At 37.7% G+C, this 12,507-nt stretch overlaps 1 protein-coding gene across 1 annotated transcript; it reads left to right on the forward strand.

Annotated features, from left to right (window-relative positions):
* Window positions 1-1,192: 1,192 nt before the first annotated feature.
* Window positions 1,193-11,941, forward strand: LOC110097587 (NAD(P)H-quinone oxidoreductase subunit O, chloroplastic). The gene is given in 3 exon segments (XM_020824066.2): window positions 1,193-1,610; window positions 1,792-1,847; window positions 11,896-11,941. Coding segments are annotated over 3 exon segments (315 nt in total). The 5' UTR covers window positions 1,193-1,390; the 3' UTR covers window positions 11,935-11,941.
* Window positions 11,942-12,507: the final 566 nt, after the last annotated feature.

Raw genomic sequence — 12,507 nt, forward strand, 5'->3', positions numbered from 1 at the left:
GTAGTCGGTGGTCAGAGTGGACCGTGGTCAGCATACAATGATGGTAGGAGTGGACCATAGTCGGCGGGCGATGGTGGTCAGAGTGGAGCATAGTCGATTGATGACGATGGTCGAAGTGTACCTTAATCAAGTAATGATGGTCAGAATGACTATAGTTAGGCGACGATCAGTGGTCGGACGGAAGTTCGATGAAGGTCAACGGTCAAGCGAAAGTCTGGGGACAATCAATGGCCGCGAAGTGGTCGAGGCAGAGTTTGGTGGCAAAAGAGTCCTCATATTTCTCTTCCTCTCTTCTCTTTTTTTTCTTGGTTCCTCCTTCCTTTCAGTGAAGAATGAGGGATGTATTTATAGTTTTCTAAACAATGACCAGTGAATATGGAAAAAATCAAGGGCATGTTGGAAATGTTTCAAATGGACGACCAATATTAACTCCCTTGATCATGGACAATTTATCGAGAATTTAAGTATCTTATTGATGTCAGAATTTTACGATCTTGGACTCGTTGGATTTGTCTCGTCGAGCCACTCAATTTGACTATAAGCATATCACATTTGGATATAGTTTGGTTATCCAATTAATAATTTATTGCTTTAAAATAGACTTTTGGCCCTCAATTTGGACCCATTTGAGTTTAGATTGAACTGATTTTGATGACGTTGGGTTCATCCTTTGAGATTTTCAGTTTGATTATAAATTTCTTGAAATTGGAGTTCGGGTGGATTCAGATTTAATTTTGAAAATTTTTAATTCATATTTACATTGAGATTTGTGTATGATCAAAATATTTTTTTGGTAATATATCAATAATATTTTTATGTAATTTAAAATTTTGATGTTATATAAATAAATATTAAAATTTAAATATTAGATATATAAATATATAAAATTTGAGTGGCATATGTATATTTTTTTTCAATTTTAATCAAATTTTAAATAAAATAATCTCCAATATACATAATTTTTGTAATTGTAAAAATGATATGATGCTAATTTATAAATAAATAAATTTCAATATTATGCAATTAAATAAATAAATATTTTTTTTTTTTTACGAGGAAGCACTTTCCTTCAGGCAGTAAAAATCCTGATCGATCTAACATACAACCCACATCAATTTATTTATATGGAACAACACTTAATACTTTCACCTACCAAAGAATTCAAACCAAGACCTGCATTTGTCCGGCCAGCTCTTCACCACCCACGGAAGCAGAGCTAGGTAAAACTACCGTTCAATAACGAACAGTATTTATATCAGTTCAATCTTATCTCAAGGAAAGCAGGGCGGGAAAAAAAAAAAGGTGAAGCAGAGCTACGAAATCTTGGAGCGGTAAGCTTCGTGGCAGTACTTACACTCGACCATCCATTCCTCGCAATTCTCAGTAATCCATGGCGTCTCTCTTGTCCTCTGCCACCGTTCTCTCCTCGGACTCCTTACCAAGACTTTTATCCGCTCCTCGGAAAACCCTAACAAGGAATGCTTCATCATGTATCAGGCCCACGGCTTCCTCCGAACCCGATAAGGAGAAAGTTTCCAACGCCCAGGACTCAACTTAACTGAAGACTTCCTCCAAGCCTGCTGTCCGTCCTAAAAAACCCCAGTACTCGAGTACGATTCGTCTTTTTCTCTGTATCATTGTCATCACAAAACCTAATCCAAATTTCGTTTCCTTTTACCTTAAAAGATATAAGCTTAATACATTGGAATTGGCTTGTTTTCCGAACGAGTATTGTCTGCATACCTACCGTATTAGAAAATTAGTTAATTAATTGGCAATTGAACTTTTCAGTGCAGAAAGGCCAAATTGTTAGGGTTGACAAGGAAAAGTATCTCAGCACAATCAATGTGAGTTGAACTTCTGAACTTTCTGATACAGCATTTTACACCAGACTTTGTCGAATTATTCTGCTGCTGGTTATTGGTTGAGTTTACTGGTTTCTTTATGCTTTTGCTTTCTCTAATTAGTGTTTCAGATAGAAAACCTAGTGAGCATTAAACGAGTCTTTGGTTCTTACTTGAAAATTTGACATTTTCTGTTAAGGAGTTAAGAATGGCAACCCTGAAACGATTACATCTTCTTTCTACCTTATTTGCTCCAATGTTCTGATTACAGCCAGAGGATAAGGCCCAAATTGCATCCTTTGCTGACTACTGTTGCCTTTATCCAGATCAAACATCAGGAAAGAGATTACAGACATCCCATGCAAGTATTCATTTCAGTCTGAGTTCACATTCATGATATATGAATAGTTCTTCCTTGAATGGGTTATTTTAAAATAGTATTTGGGTTCTATGTGTGCTAACCCAAGGCATTGATTTCCAATTTGCATGAGTACTTTTACATGCCAGAAGGATGCTAGGAATTTATAGAATTTGATGATAATTTTCGACATTGCTTAAGAGTTTCTCGCACATACATGACAAAAGAGAGGAGCATTTTTTTAATGTAGAAATCTCTTGGGCGAAAAACTAGCCCGTTTGTGAAGATCCATTATTTGGTAGAAATGAGAACAAGAGTAGTCCACCTTTGATCAATCAGAGGGGCTTAAGGCTCTTCGAAAGTTCAAAAAAATAATGATGTTGAGGGCTCAAGTTTGGCTCATGCGTATCGATTATGAACTTAACAAGAATGTGCAATGATAGGGTTAGTTTTCTTGTTTGAATAACATGAACAATAGTGCTTCCGGTAGCTTTTGGTAAAATAAATAATCTTGCTTGCTATGGTCTTGAGCATCATCTGGTATTCAGATGAAAGGTGAAGATTTCAAATTCTTCATATGTGACACATTTGACACGACTATCACAAGTGTAGGATGGTTGTGAGTGGATGATGAATGTTGTCAAATCTTGAAATGGTAGTGGTGGGCATGATCATTGTTGTTGTACATGACAATTTCAATGAATATATTATGGTGAATTAGATGGTCTTCAATCATAAGCATTGTTAGAGATGAGAAATTTCTCTAGACTTATTTTTCTTATGGAGGAAAGCTTACTAAATAAATTAAAAATAACTTCTATTTATAGACTTTATGGGGTAGTTTAGTTATTAAGAATATTCTTCATATTTTTTATCAACAAACAATGGAGATTGCTTCCTTCAATTATCAAGTTACGATTGGTGTATACTGCCCCTGGGTTGACTTAATCAGCATATCCTAACTCAGGTTGATCCCGATGATCGGTGATGCCCAATATTGGTTCCAGTGGTGGTTAACACCAATGGTGTCCCTGTCCAACCATCTAAATTTATTAACATCATAGGAGTTGGAAGCACAAGCTTATTGATGTGTTTGATTGTTATTTCTACAGTCATATTGACAAGAATAATTCTTGGATGTTTCATCTTTTGGACAATTCTTGGAAATCAATGACGATGATATGCCATCTTTCATAGATCTAAATCCTCTCCCAAGAGGAGTATTTTGGGATGAACAACTCATGAAATGTTGGAGTATCATAGGTGCAATAACTTTGAGAAGCTTAAAAATACTAGAATGCATTGCACAATAAGAAGTGCATGCTAGTAAATCGGAGGCCACCAACTTTCCACTCATAGTGAGATGAGCCCATCAACGAAGATGAGGTTGTCACCACCAAACTCTTTTCCTTATGCTGATCAAGTTATTATAGTCCAATTCTTTTGAAGTGGCCTTTTGGTAATTCAATTTGGGTGATTTACATATTCATGAACTTGGTGCATTGCATAACTATTATATGAGAATTGCCACCGGATTTGCAACGCTCATACATGCAGGCAGAAGGTGTCAATAAGGCCCGAAATAAAGCCCCTGCACACTTGAAAGCGACAATCACCAATGCAGTCGGACACCCTTAGCATTCCATGCAAATATTCTAAAATGCCCCTCACACATGTATTGCACTTGCATGATAATATGTTGTATATGCATGTCTCATAATTTACAGAATGCATTATACGAGCATATCACTCGACATTGTTACTTCATTTCAAGATAACTTCCCGGCATTGCTATTACATTTCAAGAAATACCTCCGCATGCATTTAAAATAAGTAGAGGGTTTCACTTTAGTATGTCATATGACACTTCAATTATATTTCAAAAATTACATCATGCATACATACGAATGAATCGTGTGAAATGCATCCAACGACATATACCCACGTAGGCCCTAACGAGTGTGTTGTAGGTACACACATGACGCCTGAGAATGCCACGAGGGTTAAGAAATGAATGTAGATTCGAACCCGACCCTCTGTCAGTGAGTAGACGGAGTCGAAAATCAATAAAAGAAAATGTTTATAAATTCCCCGATGATGGCGTGTTGAATGTAAATCTCAATCAGAGGGGATTAAACAATCAAAATACTCTCAAACGCACATAAAATTCAAAATTTTGAAAATACCAAAATCCAAGATATTTAAAATTAAAACTAACTATCAACCACTTAAAGCTTAAATGTCCATCCACCCTCCGCAAAGGTTTGCCGAGGTGGACAAATATTAAAACTACTCCAACCCACAAAGAGCTAATGTCTAATCAAGAATACCACTAGGATTCATTCTCAATCTGTCTATTGTTAGTAAGGACGTGGCACGTGTCCTCCAACCGATGGTTTCTCCGTCAAATGACACCACACCTACGGTTTCTCCATCAAGTGGCACCGCAAGTAAACGAATATGACCGAGACCCTTTGAACCGGGTGGTTCGCCGCCAAATGGAACCATTATATTACAGTCATGTTCAGCGCTCGTATGCTCCCCATTGACGTTAAATCGTTGAGCAATGAATCAATATGATATAATCAATAGGGCACAAATTCCTCTGACTAAGTAGACCAGGGACTATGATGGCCCCTTAGACAAACATCCACCCCTGGTCTACAAGGTACCCTTGAACGATGCAACCCATAGCTGCTGACAAGGATCTTTCTCGATTCTACCTCCTTTGACTAAGTAGACCAGGGACTACGTTGGCCCAGGACAACAAAATCATGATATCTTGATCGGGCTCATCATCACTCCCCCCCCCCCCCCCCACCCCCCACCATCCACTTTAAGTTTAAGATGGTGAAAATTTTAATTTTAAATATCAAACTTCTCAAATATCTCAACCCAAATTTCCAAACTTCCAAACCAAAGCCCATTTTCTTAATATACGTTGGATACTACATATATACTGATATGATGTATTCATTCGACGACTAGTCTTAATCGAAAGTTCTCTCTCATGATCGGGAGGGATAATTAAATATAGGAGCTTGCACCTATAGGAAACCATAACTCAAATCATAAAGTCCTCACAAAATGAGGGTGAAATCTTTGGGTAGTGTCTAAAATTTTCCCCGGAACTTAATCCGTTCAAACTCCCTCTGACAGCAGAAAAAGCAACCGAGCAGCAGCGAGAGGCCGGGGCTCTAATTTTCGGAGCCCACATCCACTCATTCATATTTGCCTTTAACCTTATATTGGTTGAGCAAAACTATTTGACCATTTGCTTTTGTTATACAAGTCCCCAATCATAGTTGTTTTACCACTTTAATGTTGATTAATTACCACATTTTCTATTGATCTATCATATTTATACTTACTCATTAAAAATAAATAAAAATAAAAAATTTATACTTACTCATTGTTTTCCTTCCGTCTTGTGTTGATGGTTTTGCTGCTTTACGCACCATCTTTAATATAAAATGAATTTTAACTGTTTAAAAGTAATAAATCATTAGCAACACAGATCAAGAAGAGAGCATTGCGATATGCGTTTGTCAATAATACGCTATATCGAATGTCATTTAAACAAATGTGGCTACGATGTTTAGGGAAAGATGAAGCTGATAAAATTATTTCTGAAGTTCATGAAGGACTATGCGGTGCACATCAATCAGATCCTAAAATGACCATTAAAGTTAAAATGATGGATTATTACTGGCCATCAATGATAAAGGACTGTACCAAACATGCAGGTATATGTCACGAATGTCAAATTCATGGCGATATTATGCATCAACCTCCAAATCCTTTATATCCTACTATATATAGCATCCTGACAATTTGAATGTTGGGGGACAGATGTAATAGGGCCCATTGATCCACCATCATCTGCTGGACATCGCTTTATATTAGCGGCAACAGACTATTTTTCTAAATGGGCTGAAGCAGTTCCATTCAAAGAAGTCACTACTCATCATGTGATCAACTTCTTTACTCATAATATTGTCTACAGATTTGATGTTCCACGCCGTATAATCTCAGACAACAATTCAGCTTTCAAAAGTACCAAAATTTACAAATTTATTGAGCAGCATAAAATTGATCGGCGATATTCATCGATTTATAATCCAAGGGCAAATGGATTAGCAAAAGCCTTCAACAAAACGCTCGTAAAGCTGCTCAAGAAATTCTTACTAAGAATAAAAGGGAATGGCATACTAAGATGGCAGAAGCATTATGGGCATATCGTACTACATACAAAACACCAACGAAAGCAACTCCTTATGCATTGGTGTTTGGAGCTGAAGCTGTGTTGCCACTTGAAGTTGAGTTGTCGTCACTTTGGGTAGCTGTTCAGTATGATCTCACAGAAGAACAAAATGCTCGCCTACGAATGGAAGAGCTTGATGCGTTGGATGAAGTCCGACTTCATGCTCAACAAAATTTAGAGATTTATCGAGCAAGGATGGTGAAATCTTTTGACCGTATGGTATGCCCTCGAGCATTTCAAGAAGGAGAATTGGTCATGGTGCTGAGAAGACCAATTATCCCACACCGAAGAATTTGTGGTAAATTTGAACCAAATTGGGAAGGCCCTTTTGTCATCGAAAATGTGTACCAAGGAGGAGCATATCAACTCATTGATCTAGAAGGTCGACGACCTATGCCCTCGATCAATGGGAGATATCTGAAGAAATATCATTCTTAAGAAAAACAAGTTGAAGATCATTCTCCTGCAATAGAAGAAAATATTTCTAAGATGTCTTAGAAATTCTCGCACAAGATAGGGGCATTTTTAAGTTTAAAAATGTCAAAAATCTGATGACGGATGAAATTTTCCTTCAAGGCATGGGGCATTTTAAATATTTATTTGGGTTATCATCGAACCCCAAATAAATATTTAAAATTATTCATGAAGCTATCACAGCATAAATACAGGGCAGAAGCTAGTGCCTTCAAGCAATCAAATATAAGATCATCACAAAATTTTTTTGCCAAGATTTTGAAGTTCAGATTGAGAAGAAATTTTTATCTAACAACTTCAACAAATCAAATTTGACAAGTATGAACTGTTATAGTACAAGTCAAGTGCTCAAACAGATATGATATCAGTCTCAATAAGCCTATATGCGGCCGAGCCACTGAGAGCTTTACCTACTCAACAAGTCATGATAAGAGGCCGTAGTAGAAAAGAACTTGTTTTGTTAGCCCGATGACAAATACTATCAAGTTTGATATTTGTCAAATTTAATAAATCAAAGCAAATCAGATTCAGAAGATTTCCTCAACTAACAAATAGATTGAGGCAAAATTCAGAAGAAAAATCTTAACCAAATCAAAGGCACCAAGCCGCAATGAAAACTCCTATCAAATTTAGAAGCATTATCCTTCAATAAATTTGTCAAGCACAAAGTTAAGATCGAATGAGCTTATCTTCTTCAACATGTCCAACAAAGCATAAAGCTTAGGACCGAAGAAGTCATCCCACAGTTCTTACAAAGTCATAGATTGAACCAAAGGGAATATTGTCATCATCAAAGTCCATCATGTTAAAAGCTTTGGACAAATGACTATTTGCCACCGACCTAATATCATTCTAAAGAATTTAGGTCGTCAATATAGATTCTTCATCAAGCCCATGAAAGCACAAAGCTAGGGTAGAAGAAATGTTAATCCCTGATAAATCAAAAAGATAAATCAAGGATATCTAAAAAACCCTCTATGTGACATCTAAAATTAAATTTTAGAGATCCGTAGGGTCAACCACTTTACAACAAACATGATCTGCTATAGAGCGCATATCATATTTGTTGGGGGGCATTTGTTGACTGTAACGGCTCCCCACCGACAAACCCACGACACGGTCACTCCAATCGTCGCCTCTTCCGATCCCTCACGTAACCGCCCCCTGTCCCACCTCATGATTGAAACCGCTCCATTGTCGACTTACCCACCGCCTCATTCACGACATAAAAATAGATCCTCTCATTCGGTTCCAAGGCACACACATACGCACAGAGAGAAGAGAAACGGAGTTTTCAGAACTTACCTCTCGATCTCCCGTCCGCAAGAAGCCCACCGACTGCAACCAAGCCGGTTAATCTCCCCCGACTCCGGCCGACCCCGTCCTCCCGCCCGAGCTGACGCCGTATTAAATTTGCTTGCAAGTCTTTAGTGGGTATCCAGAGGTCACCAGCAGTTGTATGCTAACTGCTGCGCACACGACACATTTTCGTTACTGGCTTGTAGATGTTTGCATTTACCACAAGTTTGTTACTTCTACGCATAAGCAATGTGTAGTACTTGTTGCTATCCTCTTATTCATGCTGTAGAGGAATCATCATTTACATCTACTATCATTGCTTGTAAGTGGGACCATTGTATGCTCTACAAGCCTTCCGCTGTTATCTGTGGGAAAGCTGCGTTGAATTCAAATTTTCTAGCGGTACTCATAAATATTTTCATTTGTTGCATATTAACTGCTTTTGCTTGCTGGGGGTTAGCGTATTTGCTAGATAGTTACTTGTTGTTGACTGTAAGGGTGAGCTGCATTCATTACACATTGCTCTTTGTACATTTGCATATGAGTTGACATGTTCATACGTAGGTTAATATTGACTGTAGGGAGATTGCACCATCTGTTTCCTAACTCTCATGCTTTGCTCATGAACATGTCATTGTATTCTTCAGTCTCTTTGATTGCATTCGTAGGGTAGCTGTAAGTGTTATTGTTTGCAAGCGAATGTGTGTTCATTTGCAAATTAACGATGATTATCGGGTGAGTTGCATTTAGGGGTGTCAATTCGGGTCAACCCGCCGGGTTCGGGTCGAACCCGACCCGACCCGTATCTAAACGGGTCAACCCGAACCCGACCCGTTTTTACAAACGGGTCGGACATTTCAACCCGGACCCGACCCGGCCGGGTTGCCGGGTTGACCCGACCCGACCCGCGACCCGGCAGTGTTCTTCTAATTTTTTTTTTTTTTTTCAAATTTGGCAAACGTGCTCTCAAAATTGATCCCACCATTATTAATAGATATACGGCTGTGCAGAAACTTGATAAAGTAGTGTTGATACTTTCCTTCATCTGGTAAAACACGCAAAGCAGGAGCGTCAGAACTCAGAAGCAGCACCTTGAGCTGCACGGAGCACGTGAAACAGGTCCTTGCCTAAAAATGATCTCATTGGGCGGAGCAAGAATATGGAGCTTGTTATGGAGTGGCTGAGGAATCCATCAAATGAGCATCGGGGAACTCATTTGTACAGAAACATTTTTTTTTATTTTTTTAAACTAAACGGATTTTCGGGTTGACCCGGTAACCCGCCGGGTCAACCCGACCCGACCCGTTTTATCAAACGGGTAAAATCTGTGAACCCGAACCCGACCCGTTTATCAAACGGGTCGGGTCCAACCCGGATTTTTCGGGTCGGGTTGTCGTGTCGTGTCAAATATTGACACCCCTAGTTGCATTCATCATCAATTCCTCCCTGCCTGTTGATTGGCGAACTATTGCATTCGTCATCAATTTCCTTGTGCATGTTGATCAACGAACTACTACATTTGATTCCATATATTTCAGTGTTCGTGGGAACTGTTGCAGGTGTTTGCAAGTTAGCTAACATCTAACATCGGTCCTAGGTGAATTTTTGCATTACAAGCTCGTTTGCTGGCGTTGCTCACGGGCAGGCTAATGTGTGCATTGCAAGCTTCATGTTGCCCATATGTAAATTAAAGGTTTTGCAACATCATTTGCAATCAAATTACATATTCATATTGATTATTTATTGGGAATGAGATGTAGGAATTTTTCCTAACTCACCATAAGTCATTGCTCGTTCATTTTTGTTCATTTGAATGTTCCTTTTCTTTAATTAATATTTGCATTAATGTGATTGTGCGTTTGTTAAATTAAAGTTCAGTTCCTTGTGAGTTGTTTGGGTTTTGTTTCTTGCCGGTCATTTATGTCTCTTGTAGTTTTGTTTAAATCAGGTCATTTGTCTGCTCTAAATTTCGGCAACCTCCCGATGTCTCCTCTGTTTAGTAGAATTTTGGAAAGCTGGACCTTCCCATCACGCTAAGAAAAACGTGTATGATAGGTGTAGAGCAACAACGCGGCCATGGTCTTCAATTCCATCACGCTAAGAAAAGTGTATGTGTCTTTGATTTTCCTTTTTTAAAATGCGTAGTTTTTTTTCATAAGCATAGAAGTTCATGTATGGGTACTTAGGAGTGTCCCTGGTATGCTAATAAAAGCGTGTACAGGGCATACCCGCCTCGCCGCAAGCTTTGCACTGAGTTTCCTCCCACCACGCTAAACAAAATGTGTATAAGTAGTTTTCTGGTGCACGCTATGAGTGCCGAAAGAGGGATTTAGAGTTTGGAAGTCATTATACCTTCACGAAGGGGTTGACATCGAAGATTGAAATGCACGAATTTTCTTTTTACTCTCTTTTTCATTATCCTCTTTTCTTTTTTACTCTCATCTTCTTTTTTTCTCTCTTTTTGCTTTTCTTCATTTATATATATATATATATTTTACAACAACAACAATAATAATAATAATAATTAATAACACTAGTTAATAACACTAAGTAATTACAATGACTAATAGGAGTAGAGAAAAGAAGAAAACAAAGCTGTTGTTGGAGTGGAGATTAGCTGTAGGATCAATACAGTAAGTGGCTAGTTTAATTTGGGAGGAAAAAGAGTAAGAGGATTGGGCTCGGGCTACAGGTGATTAAATATGAGACTAAGGGTGAGGGCTATTTTAGTGGAACAAATAGAATAGGTTGAGGGCTCGTGTTTTTGCATAAGAGGTGTTTTTATTTTTTTAAATTTTGTTATATAGTAATCGTAATAATAGTAGCAATATTATTATTAGATATCATGTTTTTGCATGGCAATTTGTCCTGATTCGTGTGTTTTTTCGAAATTTGTGCGTCAATTCCTTGAGATTCGTGCTGTTTTCGCCGGATGAGCTCCGTTGGGCAGAATTATGGTCGTTCTTGGGTATTGTGGATGCTCCGAATGCAATAATGAAGTTCGTTTCGCGGTCAGACATTGTTTGGGCGGCGCGACGCGTCAATTTCAAGTGTTGGTCTCCGATTTTGACCCTTTTTTTGTCCGAATTGACCGCGAGGTGGTTCAGCTTAGGCGAATTCAATGCTCCGATCGCAATGGCGCAGTCTATTTGGCGATCAGAGGTCGTTTGGCCCTTCAAATGATGCATCGTGCCCATCGGCCGTCACTTAAGTCGCCTATTTTTGCTCCTTTCGCGTGTGGGTCAACAAAAGGCATGTGGTGTGGTCCTATAACGTGCAGTGTTTTAATTGAGAGCTTAGTTTGTTAATTTATGATATCACTTGTTCTTTGATAGTCTACTCCAAATTTACGTTGACTATGAATGCTTTTGCTTTTGTCCACACGTAGTGGGATAAAAGCATGTTGTTGTAGTTGTATGAATGCTCATGTCACTATTTTTCTTCTGTGAAATTTTCTTTGATGTTTTTAACAAAAAATATTATTTAATCATCTTGGCGTTTACCTTTCTTTGTTCAATATAGCATCCAAAGTGCGTTCTTTTTTATTCATATTTTTTTCAATTAGTATGTACCTTTAGAATAACGTCTGATTTGGAAGGTAGAAATGATAGCAACAGTTCTATATTCTTTTAAAATTTCTCGCTGTTTTGTAACAGATTGCTTGGATTGGAATTCCAACTGCACCAGCTAATTAAGGTATTATACCTGAACCTCTTGATAATTATTTCAAACAATAAAATAATGGAAAGTTATACTTTAATGATCCATGATCATCGTAAGAACACAAGTAATAAGATAATTTAGTTTAAATAAAATTGTTTTGGCATCAGAAATTGTTTTGGGAAAGTAATAAGGAAGTGCATTATATTAGTAGAAATGGCTAAATAAAACTTCTTATGCTCTTAAGCTCTTGTCAAGGTTTATGTCACATATTTTGCATGCAGATAACAAGCATATGTTGATAATAGTAATGAAGTGCAGTACTTTTTTTTTTTTGAAGTATTCAAAGCCTAAATCCTTTTTCTATAATCAATCCTAAAAGCATGCTTTTTTACTGTTATATCATATTTGTATTTAGACACTTAAAATTGGTTAAAAAGAAACAAGTTTTTTTCATGTATTTTATTAGTCATTATTCAGATATTATAGATTGTGAAGTGTAAGAAAAAATGGGAGGGAGAGTAGAATGAGATGGAGATAAGATGGTGAGAGAATATTTTTTTAAGCGTGTGATGGGAATGGGACATCTATACTTATTCTTTCTATTA

The sequence above is a fragment of the Dendrobium catenatum genome, unplaced genomic scaffold, assembly GCF_001605985.2.
Source record: "Dendrobium catenatum unplaced genomic scaffold, ASM160598v2 fragScaff_scaffold_390, whole genome shotgun sequence".
NCBI classification, from domain to species: domain Eukaryota; kingdom Viridiplantae; phylum Streptophyta; class Magnoliopsida; order Asparagales; family Orchidaceae; genus Dendrobium; species Dendrobium catenatum.